This window comes from Sus scrofa, chromosome 6 (assembly GCF_054392235.1).
Source record: "Sus scrofa isolate SSC_HxYL_T2T_F1_AM1 chromosome 6, Sscrofa_HxYL_maternal_Yorkshire_Landrace_v2.0, whole genome shotgun sequence".
NCBI classification, from domain to species: Eukaryota; Metazoa; Chordata; class Mammalia; order Artiodactyla; family Suidae; genus Sus; species Sus scrofa.
In genome coordinates, this window is record NC_139388.1 from 76,900,302 (window position 1) to 76,926,228 (window position 25,927).

Below are 25,927 nucleotides of genomic sequence, written 5' to 3' on the forward strand. Positions count from 1 at the left end.
AGAAGAATTTTTTCAGTAAATAATTGCTTAGACACAAATCTGAATTTCTTTGGAAATGAATTGCGATTCTTGGGAGGTAGAAGAGAGAACGGTCTGTGTTTCTACCTCTGACCCTTTACGGTTCCTTGAGCATTTGTCCGGTAAGTAAAACAGGAGAGAAAAACATCACAAACTTCAAGGAGTGCAATTTAATCTGAATGATTCGTGTTTGTCCTGGGCTCACACCACCAGGTCCTGGGTCATGATATATTTTGTGAAAAAGGCCTCTTGAGCTTCCTTAACTAGGCATTTAGAAGGGGGGGTATTCCTACGTGGGGACGCTATTCTGGGTTTTTGTGGGAAGGTCTTATACCAGGATGGATGTTTGTGGGGAGGGCTCACAAAACCCATGACTGATTCCTGGCTTAGTCATGGATTTCTGCTTCTAAGCTTTTCTGTATCTGTTATTTAATCTTGGGGGCTAAGCAGCCATTACTCCTGGTTAGCTAATGGGGGCAGAGGCTGGGAGAGACTGAGTACTTTGCCTTCACTCACGTGACTAGTTAGTAGCAGCCCTGGGACTTCAATCCATTTCTTGCGATTTACAAACGAGGTCCTTTCTGATGGACTGAGCTGCTTAGCACGAAAACCCACCCTGTTTATGACAACGGCCAGACGACCCTGGCGAGCGGGTCCACAGGGTGAGACACTGCCTCGGCTGGAGCCTTTTAAGCTGAACCTGAACGTGAGGTGCTTTGGGTTCTTTGGGCCTGTGAATCGCTTAGGTCTGGTCACTAGAGGAGGTTTCCTGAGGCCACCAGGGAATACTGTTCTCTCGGGCGGACTTGAGAATTTCGTTCTCTGCTGCTGTGCCCAAGGCACGTACGCCGTTGACTTGGACCCTAGCGTGGAAGATGTCGGACCTGTCACCGGGTGTTGACTTTGGATTTGTGAGCCCTCCATGTGTTCTTCCCTAAGAGGTGGGCTGCCGAAGTCCCTGCTGCTGTGTGTAATTAGCACAAGCAGCTCCAGGACCCTAGCAGCGTGCCTGCCCCGGGCCGTTTAAATGCAGAGCAATCTACCGGCACTGTCTTTGTACAGACCCCTAGCACTCTAGTCTGTGTTACAGCCTGATCAAAGCCATTTGCCACCTGTTCTTCTTAAATCTAATTTGTAAATGGAAACTTAGAGTCTGGCTCACAGTGGGATATGAAAGCACATCTGGCTTCTTTTCCTCCGGGGTCCTTTTTCTACTGTAATAAAGCCGCTCTCTCAGGGAGAGGGAGGTGCCTTTCAAGGTGCCACAGTGAGTACTGTTTACCCTGCAGACAGCTCTTAAACTCTCTCCTCCCCCTCTGCTCTTGTCAGCAGCCTCACAGCTACTCCTTAATTTTCAACTTGGTGAACTCTTTTTTTTTTTTTTTTTAAATGAAAACCTTAGGAACTAAGTGAGGCCATGGGGATGAGAAACGGGCCTATTCTAGGCAGAGGTTATTACCTGTAGACACATCTGGGGCATTTCTAAAAGCTAATCATGAAACTGTGGGAACACACTGGAGACTCGGAGGAGGAGCAGGTGTAGACGCCCTGAGCCGTTGTCCTCATCAAAACAGAACTTGCCTTAACCTGAAACGCCTTGTTGTGCCATGTCCAGTGCACCAACTTCTGACAACTTAAGGAGCTACAAAGGGAAGACAAAAGGCGGATTACTTTTTAAAAGGCGTGACACCGACTTAAGACGTTGCCCGTGCCGTACGTGAGAGGCGGCTCTGGGGCAGCTTGCCTTCCTGCTTTTGCTGGCAGGAAGCATGTGGTCCTGGAACTGAGTGGAATCGTGCCAGAGTGCTCTCAGCTGGCAGTTGCGGTCACCTCTAGATGTCATTTTCTCCGCAGCTGCAGACTGTTTGGGTCCCGGTCTTTCTCAGGCTGTCTTTGTGCTTTAAGGCTGGACACAGAGGATGACACCTTTCTGTTGGTGGGGCATGTGGTGCGAGCAGGTGTGCCAGGAGGCTCCCGGCCCTGGGTGGCTGCTGCCTTTGTGGTGCGCGCTGCCACCTCCCTCTCTGTGTGGTCCTGGTGGGAGCCGGGAGCTCTGTGCTCCCAGCGCTCTCTCCCACATCGGAGCGCGGCAGGTCCCTAGCAGCCCGGGTGCTTGGAGGCCCCCAGTCCCTCCACACTCTGATTGCTTACAGTTGCACAGTCAGGTCAGACTCTCCCTAGACTTCGATTCCTTAGAGTCTCGTATTGATCAGTGTGTCTTTCCAGCTTCCCTGACGAGAAGCTCTTTGGTGAGGGAAATCGTGTCTGTGCTCCTTTTGTCGTCCCCACGGCACCCGCCTCCTTGCAGCCGGTGGTGATGTCTGTGTTAGAAAAGAAGAAAAAAACCTAAAAAGTCCCCTTAAAAAGCTTTGGGACAGTGTATTTCTGATCTTCCAGGAAGGAAAACCTACAACCATTCATATAAAAGCCTAGGAAAGCACGTTTTTGTTAGAATGTGTTAAATGACTCAAGTGTAGCTCATTTAAAGGGAGGCATCCTTGAAGTACAGGTGCTCTGGACGGAGTTGAAACCAGCATGTGTCTTGCTGAGTGCAGGTTATCGATCTAGGGTTTGTTTCCCGGCAGTCGTGGGGATCCACTCCTCTGTCCTTCTTGGTGCCAGCCATGGTAGGCCTGACGCCCTCTAAGACAAGGTCCTTAGGGTTGGGGGAGGCCGTGGGGTGGGAGTCGTCACACGTCACAGCCAGCTGCCTGGGGACTGCGTCTCTCGTAGCAGGAGCGGGGGACGTGGAGACGGCCCACTTGTCCTGACAACACACCTGCGCTAGTTCCTGCCCTTTTCTCTCCACCTTCAGCCCCTTGGCACGAGGCGGTTTGGGGGCGCTGTCTCCAGGGGTGGGGAGGGTCTCTGCTGCACAGGTCGAGGCGCCTGCTGATGGCCTTCTCTTTGCTCACAGCAGAGATGAAAGCACCCAAACGCCGGCAGCCGTTCGTGCCTTTTGCCCTGAGGAATCACACCGGCTGCACTTTGTGGTTTGCCACCCTGACCACCACGCCCACCAGGTAAGGAACACTTCATCAGTCACCTTGAGCCATCGCTGCCACCCCTGGCGCCTGTGTACCAGGCCAGCAGAGCACGGCAGGCTCTTCTGAGTCTCTTGGGATTGAACGCTTTGCATCGGTAACTTCACTGTCTTGCTGAGATGTATGATGGAGGTTCTGGTTCTCTGTAGAATCTGTCTTCAGAGAAGTAGGTCCCGAGTACGAAAATCCAAGTAGTGATCTTGATCCTGGTATCCCTTGTCTTTAAAGCAAAAGCCAGCAAATTAAGGATGGGAGGCCCAAGTCATTCCGTCATTTCTCCTTGGTCCCCATTCCGCCCCTCCCCCCCTTTTAAAATTTATTTTTAATTGAAGTATAATTGATTTACAGTGTTAGTTTCAGGTGTACAGCAAAGTGATTGAGTTTATACACATATGTAAGAATATGTTGTCCATTCCCTTTTAAAAGAATTTGTATATGGTTATGAAACCAAATGTTTTGCCCAGTTTTCTTCCAAAACCGCTTTGAAAACACCTCATACCCACCTCTAACACACACACACACACACACACACACACACACACACACACACACACACACGTATTATCTTCCAAACTGAAAATAGACCTCAGTCCAGATGGAACTGGGTGGAGTTGGGAGAACACATGAGAGTTTACCTAAGCCAAGTGAGGACGCCTTCTAACAACTTCCTGCCTGTTTAGACTTTGGCTCCATTTTCCAAATGCAGGCTGATCTTTCCAGTTTAGGTAACGGAGTGTAGGAAATGAGTAACAGAATCAACGGATTTGAGACTGTATTTCTTTTGCCTCCACCAAGTACAGTCATGCTCTGGAGGAGACATTTTTGTTTTTTAAAAATCATGCAGGTCTCTTAAATTCCAGGTAGTCCTTAACTACTATTGTTAAAGTCCTAACTTAGTTTACACAGCCCCCTGTGTACCAGACTCCGCTGTTGGAGGCTAGCGCCTATGCAGTGACAGCCTTGGCTGGTTCTGAAATTTCCAGTACGTTGTGACGGATCGTGCGGATAACGCGAGTGGCTGGCCTCTTCCGTCCTCATCTTTGGTCCCAGGTTGTGCAGCCTTTCTGCCGTGAACTGCCTTCTGGGAGGGTTTCTGCTTCCAGCTCCAAGCCCTGGGTGAGAGAGAGGCGGAAAGAAAGAGGGACCAGCTTGTATCATCTGATTTGGTTCCAGGGCTGCACTGTCTCACAGCGGAAGTCCAGGGATGGTTCCAGAAGGGGACGGAACACTTCTGGACGATGCTCACAATGTTAGCGAGTGGCGGGAAGTCCTCACGGGTGAAGAGATTCCCTTTGAATTTGAAGCAAGGGGAAAGCTGAGACACAGGTAAAGCATGGTCCAGCCCAAGCCTCGAGGAGAAAACGTAGACGTAATAGGCGTAATGGTCCCTAGCTAGCGTCTTGCCTTTTCTCTTTCCTTTGTTCATGATGTTGTTAATGTGTTGTTTTTAAAAGGCGTGTAGAAAACAAGTCTTTCCTTTAAAACAAGATCCTAACGGTCTTGCTGTCTTGGAAAATGCATTTCTTTCCGAGAATCATCCCTTTATTTGACACTGAGATGGTACCCAGTGTGTTCCATTACAGTTTGGTTGAAGCACAGACCAGTCATAACACTCCGGTTCATTGTATCCTAGCCTGGTTGTCACCGTGTGGCGGTGACATGGTATTCCCAAAAGGTCAATCGAGGCACGTTGATTTCGATTTTAAGATACCCATGTGCCACACAGCCCTTTTAGCAAGCAGCTGGTTTCAGGAAACAGAGCCCGTGGTGGTCAGATATTAAGGAGGATAAGGAGAACTCATCTAGGGAGACGGCTAACTGATCCACTCTTAAAACAGCCAGCCAAAGGACAGGGGTAATTGTGCCAGGACATCGTGTCTGGTTACCGAGAGGTCATAAAATGTGCAATAAAATGTTCTTTTATTTGCAGACATTTTTAAGTGGAAGGGCTGTCCAGTGGATAGTGAATAGGCTGAGATTTTAGCATTTGAGCCTCATGATCTGAAATTAAAGAGACTGGCTTCAGCCCTCTGTGTCATAGGCGTTCACGGTGCTTTAATTCTTGGTGGGCAGACCTGCTCCCAAATCAGACACATCTTCCTTCTACATACACCCTGCACTGGCGTGCGTCCTTCCCTGGTGGCAGGAGTTCTGAACTCGTGGGCCTCCAGTGATTTTCAGGGAAAAAATGGTTTAGGAAAAAAAAAAAAACCCTCTCTGCTGGGCACGTGTACCTGGAAGCCACAGTAGAATTTCCGGGGATGAGTGCTGAGCATTTTTCTGTTCCACCAAATTCCTGGGGAAGCTAATTATGTCTTAATAAGCACTGCTTCTGTGGTATCAGAAGGGGTTTGGCCCTTTTGTCCTTTCTGTTTTAGTTTCTATGTTTTAACCCATTTCAGGTCGCCCTGTTCTGCTTGAATTCGTCAAAATAAGTGCCTTCTTCTGGCTCTTTCCCCCGCCCCTTCCTTTGGCACACGGTACCCCGCTTCCTGCCTCCCTCCCCACTTCCCTTCCTGTCAGCCTCAAATTGAGTTCCCCATTTCAGGCTTCTGGCTTGAATTAGACAACATCTAAAATAGAAGTAAATGTGCAATTTCCTCCCGTTCCTCCTGTTCTGTTCTGCCCGCTGCCTTCCCCTGCGGTTTCAGCCAAGCGCTTCAGCCCTGCAACTCCGAGGGCTCCGTGTCTCATTAACTTTCTGTAGGACGGAAGCCCAGTGACTGTGGTTCTCAGAGAAGCAGGAGGTTCCACAAAAGAACCCAGGAGCAAATGTCATTTTAAGCATTTCCAAGAGTGTGGTTACATGATTAAATTGCTAGTACAGCATCGTTACCACCCCACTGAAATGCTTTTCCCTGGTGTCATCATTTTATAAAGGTTGAGGTAGAGGTCGTTGGGGTAAGACCTGAGCTAGTTCACAGATCCGCAGGGTTGTATGAGGAAGGGCAGTGCCACTCCTGCTCAGGCTTTGTCAATCTTGCAAAGTATAAGACCCAGTTAAAGCATTCTCTTGATTTCCCTCGCATTAGGTCATTGCGAAAAGGCTTAGCCGCCTTGGTTTTTACATCATTATGTAGTAAATCCTGTTTCAGGCCTTGTTTGTACTTCTCTTTCCTTGATAGGATTGTGCTTAATGTCTCCCCCGCCCCCCCTTCTGCCCGCCAGGCACACCCATGACCTCCGGATTCATCAGCTGCAAGTGCGAGTAAATGGCTGGGAGCAAGTGAGCCCCGTGTCTGTGGATAAAGTTGGGACTTTCTTCCGATACGCTGCGCCGGATAAGAACTCCTCTTCCTCCACGGTGCGTGGCAGTGGGAAAGGTGTTTGCTGGCACTTGTGCCCTGGCCACACCCCCTTAAATCCAGGCAGTCAGATGGGCCTGTAATAGCTGTGCTCTGGCGAAATTTTCTTGTTATTTCTCCCAGCACTAGGAAGAGTACCTAAGATTATTTGGGGCCAGTCACAGGCACTGGCTGTCACTATGTAGATGAGCCAGAGAATGCTGATTTTTAGTAGAAAAACCAGATCTAAATTGGCATTAACACTTACTACCCCACCTGTGCCAGTCCATTTGATACTCACCTGTGCCAGCCGGCAGATTAAGCGTTTGCCCAGCATATATTGGCTTCATTTGACGTATCATTATATTTCCTTTATGTACTGTCTCCCTGACAGGGCTTATAATGCTGCTCCTTGGTCTTTCTAGCTCTGTGTCTCCAGATCCTCCTCCCTGGCCTAAAGACAGATGTCCACTGTGGGTTATTGACTGGCCTTGCATCCTCTCACAGGCCCTTGTCCTGGTTTTACCCCAGCCTGTGTTCTAGGGGTGGAGGGCCAGCCTGGGCCATGCTAGCAGGCAGCATCCGTGACCAGAATGTGCAGGTGGAGGCTGGCATCGCAGCCAGATTCCGCCGTCCTTCCTGGGGGAACTGCGCTCATCTCTGCGTAGCCAGTGATGACTAGGACAGCGCAGACGGGCCTCGAGGTTGTAGCTTTCCTCAGGCTTGCTGGCTTCGTTAAAAATATTCCCAGAGAACAGTGTTCTTTGCACCGTGCCTCTCTTGTGCCCCCAGTTTCTCAGAAAAAGACACTTTCTTTCTTTCAAGATTACTTTTCTGCCTAAGTTCATGCCCAATAATAAAAGGGCTAATTCTCCCCAGAGATACCTTTCTATAGTATTGATGCTTTCCGGAGAGATTTTCTATGTATTGAATGGTTGTAAAATGAATATTGCTTTTCTCATATCTTCCAAGGTGTTTTCTCTTCATAGTAGACCACACTTTACCCAAGAGTGTTTATAAACACCACCTTTTCAAGCAAAGTACACTGTCATTGAATTTAACGATGCCTGTCCTCTTAGGTCTGTACTGACTCTCTGGCTTTTGGAATCTTTTAGATTGGCAGCCCAGGCAGCAGAACAAATATTATTCATCCGCAGGTTTATGTGAGTATGCTTCTCCTGCGTCGCTGTGTTTATTGGGTGTGCACACTGTGCCCGAACCACATATGCACAGATAGTTCTGGAGGCTCCCTGGACCCTAGGACTGGACCTGGTCTCTTCCTTTTCTAGTAATGATGACCTTCCTTTTACAAGAAGCTCACCTAACTTGCCGTGTGAGGCTGAATACTACAGGGAAGGAGAGAAAAGGCAAAAGTTTTGATCCAAGATCTCCTTTTCTTTCCAACCTTTGTAGGGGTGTTCATCTCTTACAGGTTTTAGTTCAAGGGTCATGAACGTAAATGAGAATGAAAAATACTAAGATCCCCCCCCCCGCCATTTGACTTTTGAAATATCACCACAAGATGACATTAGAAAGCTGTTTTCAGATTTGTTTTTTCTTACAAGTTGTCCTCCCCCCACATAGTAAGTTTTAAAATGTGACATTTCAGATAAGCTGGGAGGCAACGAGATTGGATTGTAAATAATTGTTCTTGGGCCTTAGCTCCTCCCGAGTGTACTTGGCTGGGTCAGTGGAAGCTTTGGTGATGGTTCTTGTCCCTCTAAAAACATACTAGAAGGAGTTCCCTTTGTGGCTCAGTGGTGACAAACCCGACTAATATCCGTTACGGGTTCAATCCCTGGCCTTGCTCAGTGGGTTAAGGATCTAGCATTGCCGTGAGCTGTGGTGTAGGTCACAGATGCAGCTCGGATCCTGCGTTGCTGTGGCTCTGGTGTAGGCCGGTGGCTATAGCTCCGATGAGACCCCTAGCCTGGGAACCTCCATATGCCGCGGAAGCGGCCCTAGAAAAGGCAAAAAGACAAAAAAAAAAAAAAAAAAAAAGAAAAAAAGAAAGAAAGAAAGAAAGAAAGAAAAAGAAATAATATTTCCAGACACTGTCTCTTCGGTATACGTATGTGGGACTTTGTACTGAAAAAATGCCTGGCACATAGTAGCAGCACAAAGTGTGTGTTGAACGTGTGAAGGACCATATGGAAGAAGGAAGCGGTAGCTCCACCCAACACAGAAGTTGTTTCCCTCCATTATCTTGAGTTTCTCAGTGTGGATGTCTGGTTCATAAAAAGAATGATTATTGAATGGAACTTAGAAGATTATTGTGAAGAAGTTTGTTTTTAAAGTTCTTTGAAATATAAATGGTTTTTTTTTTGGGGGGGAAGCTTGTCAATATATAGAGTATAGGCAAATTGAGTAAATTGTGTGACATTTAGAAAAAAACATTTTTTTTTTCTGTGAAAGGCATACCAATACAAACACCTGTCTAGTTGGTTGTTCTAATAGTCTGTATTTAGAAGCTATTTACTCCCATTGAAGCTGAGTGGTTTTAGGTTTAATGGCTCATTTCACAGAAGAGCTATATTAATAATAAGACACCATATCTTTTTTTTTATTTTTTAAGAGCTGCACCCGTGGCATATGGAGATTCCCAGGCTCGGGGTTGAATCAGAGCTGTAGCCGCCGGCCTACACCACAGCCACAGCAACACCAGATCCGAGCTGTGTCTGCAGCCTACACACAGCTCACAAAGGCAATGCCAGATGCTGAACCCCCTGAGCGAGGCCAGGATCAAAGCCACATCCTCCTAGGTACTAGTCGGATTCATTAACTGCTGAGCCTCGATGGGAACTCCAAGACACTTTAGATATAGACCTTCTTATCAATATTGTTGTAATCTGCATATTGTTAAAAGCACAACTACGCCCTTTCTCGTTCTCTCTCTCTCTGCCAGTTCTCTTCCCTCCCTCCTGTCCGGGTGGTCTTCGCGGTGACCATGGAAGGCAGCGCTCGGAAAGTGATCACTGTCCGCTCGGCCCTCATTGTGAAGAACAGACTTGAGACACCAATGGAACTGAGACTGGACAGCCCATCAGCTCCAGACAGTACGTCCTACCTTCTCCTCCTTTTCTCCTGAGATGGGCTTTGGGGTGGGCCACCGTGCCTGGCAGTGCTGACCCGTGTTTCTGTGGCAGAGCCCGTGGTGCTTCCTGCCATCATGCCCGGCGATTCGTTTGCGGTGCCGCTGCACCTCACCTCTTGGCGGCTGCAGGCCCGGCCCAAAGGATTGGGGGTGTTTTTCTGCAAGGCTCCCATTCACTGGACCAATGTCGTGAAGACTGCCGAGGTCAGTAGCAGCAAGCGAGAGTGCCACTCCATGGACACGGAGAAAAGCCGCTTCTTCAGGTATGCCTGGTGCAGGAATGGCTTGTAAATTTTGCCTTTTTTTGTTCTTCATTCTTTCTCTAAGAACTCTTAATGATTCAGTTATGCTTATTTAAAACCCTTAAGTTCTTTTTTTTTTAAACTCTTTTAATGATTTTTACTTTTTCCATTATAGCTGGTTTAGTGTTCTGTCAGTTTCTACTCTACCGCAAAGTGACCCAGTCTCTCTCTCTCTCTCTCTCTCTCTCACACACACACACACACACACACACACACTGTTTTTCCTCACTTTATCCTCCATCATGTTCCATCATAAGTGACTAGATAGAGTTCTCTGTGAAAAACCCTTAAGTTCCTTTTCCTTAAGTTCTTGTGTTGTGTTCATAAGAACTCAAGGATTAACCAGCAACTCAAGGGTCGTTGCTTATCATCTGATATTTATGGGAGAAACAACCAGCAAACCCACTACTCACACACCTATGGTTGGAAATGTGTCTGACTGCATCAGGATGAGAAGACATGCAGGGAGGGAAGAAGAAAGCAGGACCAGTTCCCTTTCCTAATTGGGAAACGAAATCCCAGGGCTGGGAGTTTTTCAAATGACGGATTTCAAAGGAATTCTGGTGAGGATTCATGTACTGAGTAGAGGCTTTTCTTGGGGACTTTGACAAAATTATCTTATCCTTTAGATTCCTCTTTGCCCCTCCTGAAGAGTGTTAGTGATGTGTTACTCCACACAAGGTTAGAAAAAACTTAGACTTTATACTTACTTGGGTTAGAGATGATCAGCTTTAGTTCCCTTTATAGCCAAGATAAGCATTCGCTTATCTTATAGAAGAGTATAGAGAATAAGTGAGCTTTATCCGGTAATGTAAGATTAGCTCAACATTTAAACATTGATAAAAGTTTTAAATCGACCATATTAATAGACTAAAGAGAAAAAGGATCGGGTATCTCCATAAATGCAAAAAAAAAAAAAAAAAAAAAAAAAAAAAAGACATGAGACCTAATATATTTATCAAGATTCAAGACCAGCTCATAAAAATCAATTATATGCTTGTATTCTAGCCATGAACAATTGGAAAATGTTATTTTAAAAATACCATTTACAATAGCATCAACAAATTTTAATCAGGAATCAGTCTAAAGAATGAGGTACTGGTCTTATATCCTAGAAATTACAAAACTGTGCTGAGAGCTATTAAAGAAGACCTAATAATTAAGTGGGAAGATGGTTATCACCAAGGTCATGGATTGGAAGTAGTGTGTTGGGATTTCCATTCTCACTAAATGGATCCGGAGATACAACCCAGTTGGTTATCAACATGATAATGAATTTTTAAAAAATGGTATATTCACTCATTGGCATATGAATGAAATACTGATGATATAACATATGGCTGAATCTTGTTGAAACTTAATGTTTTGCAAAAAAACCCCAGACACAAAGAATAGTACATACTATATCATGTCCATTATATGCAGTTCGAAAACAGGCACAACTAAGATATAAAGAGAAATATTAGAAAGTAGTTGCTTGCATGATGGGAGAGAATATGATTGAAAAGGGATTCAAGGAAACTTTGAGTAAGAGAAATATTCTCTAATTGGTTTGGTGTGGTGGTTATAGAGGTGAATATAATTTCCAATATCCATCAAAGTGAACGTTTAAAATCTGTACTTTTTTGTGATTTGATTATGCCGTAGTAAATGTGTTTGGATTGAAAATTGCCAGTATCTTACTAAATTATTGTACCATTTGAATGTTATTGCTCATACTCAGCCACGGAGACCATTCAAGCTCTTCATTCAGGCTGATGTGTTTACACCATTTTGTCATCCTAGGTTTTGTGTGGCCATAAAGAAAGAGAATTACCCGGATTACATGCCCTCCAACATCTTTTCTGACAGCGCGAAACAGATTTTCAGACAGCCTGGGCATACCATCTATCTCCTGCCAACGGTGGTCATCTGCAACTTGCTGCCTTGTGAACTTGATTTTTATGTTAAAGGAATGCCAATTAACGGGACACTGAAACCTGGCAAGGAGGTGGCTCTCCACACAGCTGATACGTCTCAGAACATTGAACTGGGTAAGGACTTAGCCTGTTATTTGCAATAATTCTGTGAAAGTGTCCGTGGCTATTTCGTGACTATCTGGCAAATTTTGGAGAAATTGCAGCACATGTCGTATCTCAATAAGCCAGCTCAAAGGAGCAAAACTAATATAGAAAATCATCGAAACAAACAAAAAAAATTGAACAAAATCAAAAGATTTACAGAGTAAGCAGTCAACACAGCCGTTTTTCTTATGTTGTTCACTTGGTGTGTGACTAAAGGAAGTCATTTTGTCTTTTCAGACCATGCTTTTTACCAGGTGTGGAATGAACAAAATCATCTGTCTCTCCTCTTTTCAGGAAAGGGGGAAATGTTTGCTCAGCTCGTGCTGTGTTCCATGCAGTATGTCAGATACTTTCACACACGTGAGCTTATGTAATTCTTATGCAGTAGTTATGTGTCCCATTTTATGGATGGGGACGTTGAGGCTTGGAATAGTGAATGCACCAAGTAATTTTCATTTGTAGGGAGGAGTGAAGTCCAGACAGAGAGTCATTGTCAGTATATTGATAGCACTTATAGCAACAGGAAACTTCTGGATTTGGGACAGGAAGTATGTTTCTTTAAGGCTGTTAAAAGACATAAGGCCTTAGATATGTACCTTTTCACTGCATCATCTCATTTGATCTTCATAACAATGGATGTTTCAGGGAGAGAGATAGCCGTCATCCCCGTTTTACTGATGAGGAACCTGAAACTCACTGAACCTCAGCATTGTGTCCCATGGTGATAAGCTTACATTTTCGAATATGAGCCTAATTTAGAAAAGAAAAATAGGCCAATGCTAGTGGTCTGTTTTAAAGAAAATAAGTCTTTGCTCTGACCTTTAAATATTTCTTCAACAACTATTTATTGAGCCCCCGTGGAGGTGGAGAAGTCCCCCCATCCCATCACTGTGCACCCACAAGGCGCTCCTCAACTTCACACTCGTGCTTTACGTGGATCGTAATTTTTAATAAGAAGCCCACGACGTAGGTACTGTTGTCATCCGCGTTTGGCAGATGAGACACAGGGAGGCTAAGTAGCTGCCGTACATCCCGCAGCTGTAAGGACAGACTCGGAGTTTGAGGCCAGGCAGTGAGGCTGCAGAACGCTAACTCTTAGCCTATACTTGTCTTTACTGGGTTCAGATGCCCAGCTGAGGGCCTGATGTATAGTAAACTCTTAATAATCAGAGCTGTACTTGATAACTCCTTGGTACTTTCATTCTTCTAATTATTATGCAGTCCAGCTTCCCTGGTGTGACTTCTAGACCATCTGGTTTGCTTCATATTTATTCTCATCCCAGCTAAAGGAAGATGGCCATTCTAATGAGATTTCTGCTGGTTGAATACAGAGTTAGTGTTTTTCCAGAAGGAATCCAGTTTAATTTGGCTGTGGGCTGTTTTGACGATCAGAAAGACAATAGCTTTTATCTTCTTTAGGGGTGTCTCTGGAGAACTTCCCACTCTGTAAAGAATTGCTCATTCCACCTGGAACCCAAAACTACATGGTAAGAATGAGACTCTATGACGTCAACCGGCGGCAGCTGAACCTCACCATCCGGATTGTGTGTCGAGCAGAAGGATCTTTAAAGATCTTCATTTCTGCTCCGTATTGGTTGATTAACAAAACAGGTACGTACAGAGGCTGCTCAAGTCGGCCTTCGGAGGCGGTCGTGGGAATTCAGATTTATTCGCTCAGCTAACTAAATGGAGCCAATGCAAACAGATGACCTCAACCGTATAAGCTGCCGAAATTTTCCTGCTTCCCTAAGAAGTGCTTAATCATGGTCAAGACTGTCCTTTTGGACAATGACCGAGCCCACTAAATACATTCAATTTTCCTCATCTTTCCCTCTTGGTGATTTTTTTTTCCTTTCAGTATTTATATCTACCTTGCATATGCTGGGTGGGATTGATATAAACTTTTCCCCTCCTTCCTAAAGGGCTCCCACTGATCTTCAGACAGGACAATGCAAAGACAGATGCCGCAGGCCAGTTTGAGGAACATGAGCTGGCTCGGAGCCTGAGCCCTCTCTTATTCTGCTACGCTGACAAAGAGCAGCCAAACCTGTGAGTACAGTTTTTTATGGGAAGGGGAAATAAGCTCCTCGGGAAGGGAGAAATTAGCAGAGGCTATAGTATCCCCGTGTAAGTAGAAATATGCCGTAGATAACAATCCCGACTTGGCAGGAGAATAGGACCGTGACTTAATGGGATTTCTTCGGATCTAATTTCTGTGTTATTTGATATTGAAAATAAACCATTCAGTTGGTTTCTAATGAAAACCAGTTTTATTTTCCATGTGTGGAAGTAGTGCTATTCATAACTCTGCCAGTGGAGAGAGACCTGTGCGTTCTCCCCATCTGCACGGTTTCTCTTCCCCTGGAAGCGCCCGGTGCAGGCAGAGGAGCTGGCACCAGAGGGAGATGGGCTGGCCCTTTGGTAAAGCCTCCACCCCATTCATCCAATCCAGGGCGTTTGTGTAAGGTTTTGAAATCCATCTCTTTTTGGGGGGGTTGAAAGAAAATGTGCCATTTCAAGGTCTCAGAGCACTCATTGCATGTTTAAAGGCAGGGAAAAGCAACGATTGTGAGGCTTAGAGGACCTGTCCTTTGTAACATATGGCAGGGCGTTAATTCTTGTTTGTTCTTGGTTTTGACACTCTGCTTTTTACAGCCTTCATCCAAAAATATGTAGGCATACCTGATACTGCTAAAATGCCATTATCTGTAAAATACACTGTAAACGGCAGAGGGACTAGGGAGCATTACACGCTAGTGTATGCAGGTGCGTGTCTACTAGGGAGGGCTGGACTCCAGATTGGTGCTGGAGTCAAGAGAGAATTGGCCAGGGTGCTGGCCAGGTAGGAAATACAACAGCCGCTTGATATGCTCAGCAAGCCCAGTCTCACTCTTTTCCTTAAAGGATTTTGACAGTTTTAGATCTAAGACTTGACATTCGAAACTGTTTTATCCAGAGAATTCACAGTTCCCAAAGCATTTCCACATGGACCGTCTTATTGGATTCTCCTGTCATCCTAATGGATTTGGCAACACAGGAAATCTTGTTGTGTTTTGAGATGAGGAAACTGAGGCTCAGAGTTACCTGCCCACGGTTACAGTGCCTGTTAGTGGCGGAGCCGGAACACGCGTTTAGAACGTAATGTTTCCCGGATCCGTAGCAGGACACTGGCCAGTGACATGGTGCTTTGCCATTAAACCCCCAGCCTTTGAAGGAAATTGTCATTAGCTGTATCTTCTGTACATACTTTTCTTGGATGTTCAGAGTATTTCACGAACCCTTGAAACACCCTGAGTCAGGAAAGGATCAGTTTGCTTTTAATCTTTGTTTTTCAGAGGAGTGATAGACACAGTACCATTTTCCTCATGTTTTAGGCTCATAGAGTCAATATTTCTCCTAAAGTGTCTAGTTGTAGATCTTAGTGTGTTTCACACGTTGTTCAGTGAGGCCATCTCTGAGAGTTTTGACCGCTGATTAATTGCCTCTCCGTGTTTGGGGATCACAGAGAGGGAGGAAGAGTCAGTGCAGAGTTCTGCTTTGGGGTGGTAGCCACGGCACTGATTACTGATTCCCGATTCGGGCAGGTCGATAAGCTTTGTGTACGGATGAATGTCTACATCTTTGCTTTTCTGCCCCACAGCTGCACGATGAGAATCGGAAGGGGGATTCATCCTGAAGGCATGCCGGGCTGGTGTCAGGGCTTCTCGCTGGATGGTGGGAGTGGTGTCCGAGCTTTGAGAGTCATCCAGCAAGGAAACCGCCCAGGGCTGATCTATAACATTGGTGGGTTATATTTGGGGCAGCGGGAGAATTGAAACCATTGGCCGATGACTTCAGGCATGGAGGGATAAGCTGGCCATACATTTGGGCCTCGCTGCAAGTGCTGATTTTCTCATTTGGCACTGGGTCAGGTGTCTGTTCTCCAAATGCTAGATTGATATCAACACAGATCTATTCTCCTAGGAATCTGAAGAGCCACCTAAACACTGCCCTTCTGAGGTCTGGGGCTCTGTTTAATTTAAGGCTCACCTGTGCAGGGAAGTACCAGTTTGGCTTGAATCCTTGTTTTTGGTGGGAATAATAGGAACTCTTAGAATGCTTTTCATCCTCCAAGCATTTCCCATGCATTTGTTGAAACTGGCAACCCCTAAGAGGGTAAGAAGCATTGTTCTCCTTGAAACTGAAGCAGAGAGGTTAAGTGGCTTATCCGGAGATAAAGGAGAAGTCTGGGTTAGAAGTAGGACATGATTGGGGTGTCCACATTTGAGGCCAAAAATGTAAAACGCCCTTGGTGGTTAGAGTAATTAGAAGCCTTTAAGCTGGCTTCGCCTGAGGAGGTGCGGGGTGGCGAGGGAAGGGGAGGCTGCCGGGCCTCTAGACGGCGTGACCACCTGGGGCACTCCAAAGATTTCCTGAAGGATTAAGACCAATTTGATAAACATATCTCAGGTTTAAAATGGTAGCCGTGCCTCCTTCCTTTAGTATGTAATTTCCAAGGATCTCAGGGCACTGCTTAGCACTGGATGTTGAGCAACCATCCATTGGCCTCTCTGCACCGATGGAGATGCTGGTTTGTACTGTCCAGTACGGAGGCGCTGGCCACATGCGGCTGCTAAGCACTCGAGAGTACATGCCTGAGAAGTGTGGTGAGTGTGACAGAGGAATTGAATTTTTCACTTTATTTCGTCTCAGTGAATAGAAGTGGTCATGTATAACTGGTAGTTGCTCTTTTGGACAGTGTAGACGTAAAGAGTCATGTTAGAGACAGAAAATTTGAGATGGTGTCCTTTAGCTGTTGACCTTGAATCCTGTGGAGGCAGGGATATGTTTAAGAGTTTGAAGGTTTATTAGTAAGAGTCTCTTCCAAATATAGTTTGCCCTTTGTGCTTTTTGTTTTAGACACGAATTTGCATGCATTCTCGCTTGACAGCAAAGCTGTGGTTTTTTTGTTGTTGTTTGTTTGTTTTTCACAGCTAACATTAAGATGTTAAGAGAAGAAATATAAACTCCATCCGATCCTCCAACTGAGGATCCTTTGCTTTGCTTTTTCTCACATTTGTTTGCTCCACCCTTTGAATAGGCACAGGTCACCTCACGTTTAGTTTGGCTTTCTGCTGGGGTGTCTTGTCATGTTAGAGTTTTCAAAGCCAGGTGCTACTCCAGGTCAGCTGAAAGCTGTAGTTGGGACAATTGGAGGGAAAATGGTGTCTAGGCCTTTGAAAGCAGCTGGCACTAAGGCACCGCACAGAATTCTTGCAGATTGAACTGTCCAGTGGAAATATGCAGTGGGCACGCATTCATTAAAGATTATTACTTTTAGGGACTAGGCAGAGATTCCAATTTTGTTTTTACACCAAAGAAAGGAATAGAGAGGCTGGGCTAAGACGGAATTTTATGACTCCTAAGGATCAGGAGATCTTGGCATTTATTATCAAGGGAATTTGTGGAATCTCTTTATATGAATATTTTTGAAGGATTGGTTGGATAACTAGCTCCCTACCAGGAAAGTTTAAAGCACAGTCCTAAGTGGAAAAGCCAGCAGGGCTTTGCCAGTTAACCTTGCATGTACCTCCAAAAGGAGGGATTTTGTGCATTTTGATTTTATCAGCTTTTCATTTCTTAGGGATTTACCAGGACAAGCCTAGATGAAAAGGTAAATAAAAAAAAATCAGTCCCCCCCCCAAATTCAGTCTTGATAGTGTAGCCTCTTTTAATAATATCAAATACATCTTTTATAGGTAGATTTTGATGAGTTGAGATTGGCTAGCTATGATAATGTTGATTTCAGAGTTCCCGTTGTGGTGCAGCAGAAACAAATCCAGCTAGGAACCATGAGATTGCGGGTTCCATCCCTGGCCTCTCTCAGTGGGTTAAGAATCTGGCATTGCCGTGAGCTGTGGTGTAGGTTGCAGACGCAGCTCGGATCTGTTGTTGCTGTGGCTGTGGTGTAGGCCGGTGGCTACAGCTCTGATTAGACCCCTAGCCTGGGAACCTCCATATGCCACAGGCGCGGCCCTAGAAAGACAAAAAAAAAAAAGTTGATTGACCATTAATGCCTTTCTGTATGGCATAGAAAAGGGACAGGATGCATCGCCCTGTTCCACTATCTCTTAGTATTTCTTAATTGCAGAGTTTCAGTGATTTTGTTTTTGTGTTTTGCTCAGGCTTTCAACTGTTTTTGAGACTTAAGTAAACACCAGTGGAAGTGAATTAAGGAGTTAACAGAGTGGAGTATTTATCATTGGAATTGCATTGGGATATCCAGGACACCTAGTTGTCACATCCTAAAGTCTCTTCTCTTTTTATGGTCCTTTGATACTTGACTGCTGAGTACAGTCCTTGTATTTGTCCCATCACCATATGAGCAAGGACTCTCCAGGAAGGCTGCCTGTGTTTGAAGCCAGCGATGCCACCTACTGGCTGCGTGACCTAGGGCAAAGTACCTAGCTTTTCCCGCCTTAGTTTCCTCATCTGCAAACATGAAGGAATGAAAATACATAACAACTCATAAGGTTGTTATTAGAATTAAATGTTGAGCCTTTGGATTAAGAGTTCAATAAATATTATTATTTCTACCATAATGTTTTTATCATTGTATAACCAGAACTCAGCCCAGTACTAATGAATATAGCTGTTATATTCATTGTCTGAATGAATGAATGATTCATCCACTGTTTCATATTTTTAAAAGTTGTTATCAGAGTTTCTAAAATAATTCAATGCTTTTTTCTTTTTCTTTCTTGGGACCTGATGTTTTGAGATTTCCTTTTGATTTTTTATGATTTTCTCTTCTTGGTATGCATTTCGTTTGCTATTTTTTTTTTTTTTTTTTTTTTGTCTTTTGTCTTTTTGTCTGTTGTTGTTGTTGTTGCTGTTGTTGCTATTTCTTGGGCCGCTCCCGCAGCATATGGAGGTTCCCAGGCTAGGGGTTGAATCGGAGCTGTAGCCGCCGGCCTACGCCAGAGCCACAGCAACGCGGGATCCGAGCCGCATCTGCGACCTACACCACAGCTCACGGCAACGCCGGATCGTTAACCCACTGAGCAAGGGCAGGGACCGAACCCGCAACCTCATGGTTCCTAGTCGGATTCGTTAACCACTGCGCCACGACGGGAACTCCTCGTTTGCTATTTTTGATTTCAGTACCTAGTAGGTGCTAAAAGCACTTATTTTATGAAGGAATAAATTCTATAGTATTTACTGTTATGTTTGAGCTGAATTCTTGGACAGTGGGCTTAAAGAAATTACTAGAAGAGTCCACTGAGTTCAGGGAAGTCGCAGAATCCAGTTAAGTAATAAGAAATTTCTAGTATATTCTGTAAAAGGGGCAAGTTCTCTAGGAGGAAATTTCATGTCCCATAGATAAGCAGAAATGTAGCAAACTGTCTTAGTAGTCAGCTTCGGAAATGGAAATCCAACTGAACACCTATGTGTTTTAGTGGCTGTTGTGGTTTTACACACTTTCTGAAGAAACTAGCAATTATGGGGATATTGATGTTGCCATAGAGATTTTTTTAAGCCCTTAAATGGGAATAAAGAATAATAATTTGAGGGTAATTCTGTTTTTACTCCATTCTTAGAAGGCTTGGCAGCTTCTCTGGGTGCCGTGATTGTTTTCGCAGAGAAACGAAGTAATCGTGAAGCCTATTTAATTATTTTAGGCAACAAATTTTTTTCCTTCTGACTAATTCATGGAACTGGTTCTTGTTATTTGTAGGGATTGATGTCAAGAAAGGCCGAGGTCGATATATTGACACCTGTATGGTCATCTTTGCCCCCCGTTACCTGCTAGACAATAAATCGTCTCACAAGCTTGCATTTGCGCAGAGGGAATTTGCCAGGGGACAGGTAAGCTGTTTGCCTTTTTTTTTTTTTTTTTTTTTTTGTCTTTTTGTCTTTTTGCCTTTTCTAGGGTCGCTTCCAATGGCATATGGAGGTTCCCAGGCTAAGGGTCTAATCAGAGCTGTAGCCACCAGCCTATGCCACAGCCACAGCAATGCTGGATCCGGGCCGCGTCTGTGACCTACACCACAGCTCACGGCAATGCCGGATCCTTAACCCACTGAGCAAGGCCAGGGATTGAACCCACAACCTCATGGTTCCTAGTCGGATTCGTTAACCACTGTGCCACAACGGGAACTCCTAAGCTGTTTGCTTTTGAAGAATGACTAGTACTTACTTAACAGCACAATGAGTTTAATGCCCCGGCTTATCTCCCCATCAACACTAAGTCTTTTGACGTGAATAAGCATTTTGTGCCTTTGGTACCCTAAATAGCTCCTGGTAGAAGGCAAGGCTTAGAGTGAAATGGATACTCAATAAACAGTTTCTGTCTTGACTCGTTGACCAAGGCCAGTGGTCCTGTGTGTTTCAGGGAACAGCCAATCCGGAAGGTTACATTTCCACCCTTCCTGGTTCCAGCGTGGTGTTCCACTGGCCTCGGAATGACTACGATCAGCTGTTGTGTGTCAGACTGATGGACGTTCCCAACTGTATTTGGTCTGGAGGCTTTGAAGTCAACAAGAATAATTCCTTCCATATCAACATGAGGTAAGTTCAGAGATTATATTTAGTCAAAACGGTACATTTGAGGCGCAGTGATGTAAGTAGGAAGCTGTAAATACCAAATACGTTTCAAATAGTTATAAAGCTGTCAGCAAATAATAAGACTACTTCTTCATGAAATGGGCACATTTATTTCTGGCTCAGATAAACATCTTTCTTAAAACTACAAAGACCAGGTAAACATGGTGAACATTTGGCTGGAATGAGTTAGATGGAACATTGACAGTTTCGACCGTTGTGCACGTGCTCTTATCTGAGGTCACGTGTTCAGGGGGTAGCATTGAGCTCATGATTGCCGCATCTGCAGCATATGGAGGTTCCCAGGCTAGGGGTCTAATCCGAGCTACAGCCACCAGCCTACGCCACAGCCACAGCAACGCCACATCCGAGCCAGGTCTGCAACCTGCACCCCAGCTCATGGCAACGCCGGATCCTTAACCCACTGAGCCACTGAGCGAGGCCAGGGATCGATCCTGACCCTGATGGATACTAGTCGGGTTCGTTTCCACTGTGCCACAGTGGGAATTTCCTATAAATATATTTGTCTTTTCTTGCACACTGTACAAACTCTTCTTTTATTTGATACCATTTCAGTAAATCACCTGGCCTTTGCCTAACCCAGTGACCATCAGTTTCTTGTTAAGAAAATCCGACAAAATTCAGCCTCAACTAGCACAAGATGATGCTCTTCTCTCTGCTTTCATTCAATGATTTTTTTTTTTTTTTTTTTTCTTTTTAGTGCCGTGCCTACAGCATAGGGAGGTTCCCAGACTAGGGGTCGAATGGAGCTACAGCTGCTGGCCTACACCACAGCCACAGCAGTGCAGGATCTGAGCCGAGTCTGTGACCTACACCACAACTCAGGGCAATGCCAGATCCTTGACCCAGTGAGCGAGGCCAGGGATAGAACCCGCAACCTCATAGTTCCTAGTCGGATTCGTTTCCACTGCGCCACGACGGGAACTCCAGCGATTTTTTAAAAAAATATATTAGACTTTAAAAAATTGTGGTAAAATACACATACCATGTGAGAAAGGTGACATAAAGACCTAGAAGTTGTTCTGTGGTCCTCAGGCATATAGCATAAAATTTGCCATCTTAACCATTTTTAACTTCACTAGTGTTAAATACATTCATCTTTCCAAACTGAAACTACACCCACTAAACAACTCCTCGTTTTCCCTTTCTCTGACCCCTGGCAACCACCCTTCTCCCTTCTCTATGAATTTGACGAACTCCCTCAGAGAAGTGAAACCATCCAATAATAATAATTTTGTGACTGGCTTATTCACTTAGCATAATGTCCTCAGGGTTCGTCCATGTGTCAATACGTCATTCCTTTTTAAGGCTGAATAGTACATTCCATGTATGTAGCACATTTTTCTTATCCGTTCATCCACTGATGGACATTTGGGTTGCTTCTACCTCTTGGATGTTAGGAATAGTGCTGCCGTGTATATGAACGTGCAGATATTTCTTTGAGTCCCTGCTTGCAGTTCTTTTTGGTATATATTCAGAAGTAGAATTGTTGGATCATGTGGGCATTTTAATTCTTTGAGTAAGTGTTACATTACTTTCTTTCTTTTTTTTTTTTTTTTTTGTATTTTTGCTATTTTCTTGGGCTGCTCCCGCGACATATGGAGGTTCCCAGGCTAGGGGTCGAATTGGAGCTATAGCCGCCGGCCTACGCCAGAGCCACAGCAACATGGGATCCGAGCTGCGTCTGCGACCTACACCAGAGCTCACGGCAACGCCGGATCCTTAACCCACTGAGCAAGGCCAGGGATCGAACCCACAACCTCATGGTTCCTAGCTGGATTCATTAACCACTGTGCCACAAAGGGAACTCCTGTTATATTACTTTCTGTAGTGCCTGCACCATTTTTCATTCCTGCCAATAGCATACCGCAGTTCGAGTTTCTCTACATCCTCACCAACACTTGTTATTTTATTTTATTTTATTTTATTTGTCTTTTTGCCTTTTCTAGGGCTGCTTCCTGTGGCCTCTGGAGGTTCCCAGGCTAGGGGTCGAAATGGAACTGTTGCTGCCAGCCTACACCACAGCCACAGCAATGCCATATTGTGTGTATAGTTTTAAATTTTGGTGTAGTCCAAGTTATCTCTTTTAACTTTTGTTGCTTATGCTTTTGGTGTCATATCCAAAAAATCATTGCAAAATCCAATGTCATGAAGTTTCCCCCCATGTTTTCTTCTTAGAATTTTATAGTTTTAGCTCTTACTGTAGGTCTTTAATCCACTTTGAGTTAATATTTGTACGTAGTGTGAGGTAAGGGTCCAAGTCCATTCTTTTTTTGTGGATATTCAGTTGTCCCAATACAGTTTCTTGAAAAGACTTTCCTTTCCCTGTGGAATGATTTTGGGGAAAAATTATTTGACCTTATATGTGAGAGTTTATTTCTGGGCTTTGTATTCTATTCATCTATATTATGTTGTTATGCTGATATCACACTGTTTTGATTACAGTAGTTTTATAATAAGCTTTGACATTAGGCAGTGTGAGACCACCATCTTTTCTCTTTTTCAAGACTATTTTGGCCATTTGAAATCCCATGAGATTCCATCTGAGTTTTAGGATGAATTTTCTATTAATTGGGAAAAAAAAACCCTCGGAATTTCGATAGGGGTTGTGTTAGATCTGTGGATCCACTTTAGTGGCATTGACATCTGGACAACGTGAAGTCTTCTAATCCATGAACATGGGATGCCTTTCTGCTTCTTTCTCTCCTCTTTAATTTCTTTCCTCAAATGCTTTCGAAGGTAAAGACTCTGAAATCAGTGTTTTTTCAACATATTTGGGAGCAAAATTTAATCGTTTATGCCTATGGTTAATCCTCCATGGAGAACACTATTGTAAGGGAACAGCAAAAATGGCTAGTTTAATGATAGTGACCTAAAACAGTGTTTATATTTCTCACACACACACACACACACACACACACACACACACACACACGTTATGATCACATTACTGATCTCCATTCTACAGGATTCTTCCTCACCTTCCCTCATCCTACAGAACCATCCATGTTTATCAGTAACATCAATGTATTAGTTTAAACTATATAAAATTCCTCTTTTCTAGGTCAAAAATAGTCTAATATCAACTTTTACGTAGTTCACCCCATATTGACTCATTTGCTGCACTGACACAATGGCCTAAAACAAACCCACTGGGTAATATGTGTAGATCTCACACAGTTATGACGCACTGTTCAGAATGAATCCTTTTTGCTTGAATGAATTGTTTTTTACTATGTGATTATACTGTCAATTTCTACTTGTCTAATGTGGTCAAAGACACAGTGGTGAGTGAGAGACATATGGGAGGAAAGTGAACCGAAACTTGTTCCCTCCATTTTTTGCAACCTCTTTTATTTCCTTTTTCTGCAGAGATACTCTGGGAAAATGCTTCTTCCTGCGCGTGGAAATTACTCTGCGAGGAGCTACTTATAGAATCTCATTTAGTGATACAGATCAGTTACCCCCACCTTTCCGAATTGACAACTTTTCTAAGGTATCAAGGGAGGTTGAGAGCCAGTTGGGCTGTCTCACACGTGGGAAAGTGGAGTAGGTACTGCCCTTAAGATAATAAGGGAATAGTACGTTGTTAACACAGGTTTAAAAGAAGCTGTGTGGGAATCTTAGAAATCCTTGCTACTGGGAGGTGGTTTCTGCCAGTGATTTTGATTGCTGGGCAGCCTTGTCCAGATGTGACTTCTCAGCTCCCAAAACGTATTTTGACTAGATTGATTGGTTGGCACAGTGCCCTCCAGAGACATTCCATGTAAACAGAGGACTCAGAATCAAATTGACAAAGGCCAGTAGAATGGGCATTTCTACTGTTGCTTAGTTACAGTGAGTTTTGTATAATCTTTCAAGTAAATCCAATATGGAAATCATTAGATTCTATTTTAAATTGTGCCTTTGAATAGCAGTGTCTTTTTTTTTTTTTTTTTTTTTTGGTCTGTTTGCTATTTCTTTGGGCCGCTCCCGAGGCATATGGAGGTTCCCAGGCTAGGGGTCGAATCGGAGCTGCAGCCACCGGCCTACGCCAGAGCCACAGCAACATGGGATCCGAGCCCGTCTGCGACCTACACCACAGCTCACGGCAATGCCGGATCCTTAACCCACTGAGCAAGGCCAGGGATCGAACCCGTAACCTCATGGTTCCTAGTCGGATTCGTTAACCACTGCGCCACGACGGGAACTCCAGCAGTGTCTTATAATATGTGATTTTCCATAGCCAAATTCCAAAATTTTTATTCCTTTCTCTATTCAAAGCATATCCCAGGGGGTCGAGGGTAGACCAGCTGCCATTGATCGGACAGGATTGCTTCCTCTAGGTATTTGGCGTGGCAGAGCTGCTCTAAACCTTTTACCCACCAGGCCGTGGCCTGTGCCCCTTAATTGGTGGTCTTTTTGCAATTTTGAAGATGATTAGAAAGGCCTTTGAAGAGGCCAGCTGATGAGCCTCACATGTGGTTATGCCCTGTGTAGGATTCATTTGGGAAGGCTCTGGAACTTCAGCCTGGGAGGCCCTGAATCACTTGCCAACAGCAGCACTCTGAATGGACGTCCTCTTTATCCCCTCTGCCCTTATTCTAGGTCCCGGTTGTCTTTACTCAGCATGGCGTCGCTGAACCCAGGCTCCGGACCGAAGTGAAGCCCATGACTTCCCTGGACTATGCCTGGGACGAACCCACCCTGCCACCTTTTATCACTCTGACTGTTAAAGGGGCAGGCTCCTCTGAGCTCATCTGCAACATGAATGATTTCCAGGATAACCGGCAGCTTTATTATGAAAATTTCATTTACATCGCTGCCACGTATACATTCTCTGGGTAATTCTGGGTTCAATTACTGTTCTTGTAAGGCAGAAAGCTCTAATTATTAACTGGTTTTAAATTTTAAGCGGTTCTCAGGAAGCTGAGGGACGAAGGAAGATTCCTTCCATTCTTTACCAAATCCCAGGCTCAGGGTCTGTCTTGAGAGGTCTTTAGTCTAAACCCTTGTCTTCTGGCTTGACTAAAGTTTATGCAAAGAGACAAGACTCCTCTTTTTAAAGATCTGTCTAATAACCCATCTGGTATGGAACAACTCCTCTCCTGAGCTGTTAAATTTCTCTTGCTTTAGAGAAATTTCTTATGTATATTTCTTATGTATTTTTTAAAAAGTTTCTTGCTGCTATTTCTGTTTTACCTCTTTCCTCATTTGAAACTGATGAATCTTTACCCGTTTTACTGCTATTCTGACTCTCTCCTTGAAAATACTGATTAAGCAGACACTTCAGGGTCTATCTTAAAATTCACGTAAAGGCAACTTGACAATAATTCCAGTTGCTTAGAATTATGATCTTCACTGTTGTCTGACGAGTTAGTTATATTTAGAAAGAAAAACCAGGTGAAGAATGGCGAGGTTATTCTAATTCTGTTTGATTGGTACGTGGAGATTCAAAACGTTGGGCTTTCTGAAGGTAGTCATTCCACCAACATGTAAATGCAGTTTGTTGTTTCTGTGCTTGTTATAGGGCCAGTTG

At 44.4% G+C, this 25,927-nt stretch overlaps 1 protein-coding gene across 20 annotated transcripts in view; it reads left to right on the top strand.

Moving 5' to 3' along the window:
- Window positions 1-25,927, top strand: part of VPS13D (vacuolar protein sorting 13 homolog D) — a 256,641-nt gene that overhangs the window by 97,261 nt on the left and 133,453 nt on the right. For 10 of the 20 annotated variants that reach the window (XR_002344906.2, XR_014807064.1, XR_002344908.2 and 7 more), the window contains 14 exons: window positions 2,936-3,041; window positions 4,236-4,388; window positions 6,231-6,366; window positions 7,462-7,509; window positions 9,252-9,402; window positions 9,493-9,703; window positions 11,528-11,775; window positions 13,225-13,416; window positions 13,728-13,854; window positions 15,446-15,588; window positions 19,523-19,653; window positions 20,180-20,355; window positions 23,782-23,905; window positions 24,997-25,232. Coding sequence is in view for 6 of the 20 variants with exons in the window: in XM_021095374.2 (XP_020951033.1) it covers window positions 2,936-3,041; window positions 4,236-4,388; window positions 6,231-6,366; window positions 7,462-7,509; window positions 9,252-9,402; window positions 9,493-9,703; window positions 11,528-11,775; window positions 13,225-13,416; window positions 13,728-13,854; window positions 15,446-15,588; window positions 19,523-19,653; window positions 20,180-20,355; window positions 23,782-23,905; window positions 24,997-25,232 (2,182 nt within the window). In the remaining 14 variants the exon portion in view is untranslated. The remainder of the gene's footprint in view (window positions 1-2,935; window positions 3,042-4,235; window positions 4,389-6,230; window positions 6,367-7,461; window positions 7,510-9,251; window positions 9,403-9,492; window positions 9,704-11,527; window positions 11,776-13,224; window positions 13,417-13,727; window positions 13,855-15,445; window positions 15,589-19,522; window positions 19,654-20,179; window positions 20,356-23,781; window positions 23,906-24,996; window positions 25,233-25,927) is intronic. The other 10 variants (XR_014807062.1, XR_014807063.1, XR_014807069.1 and 7 more) reach the window with 3 other exon arrangements.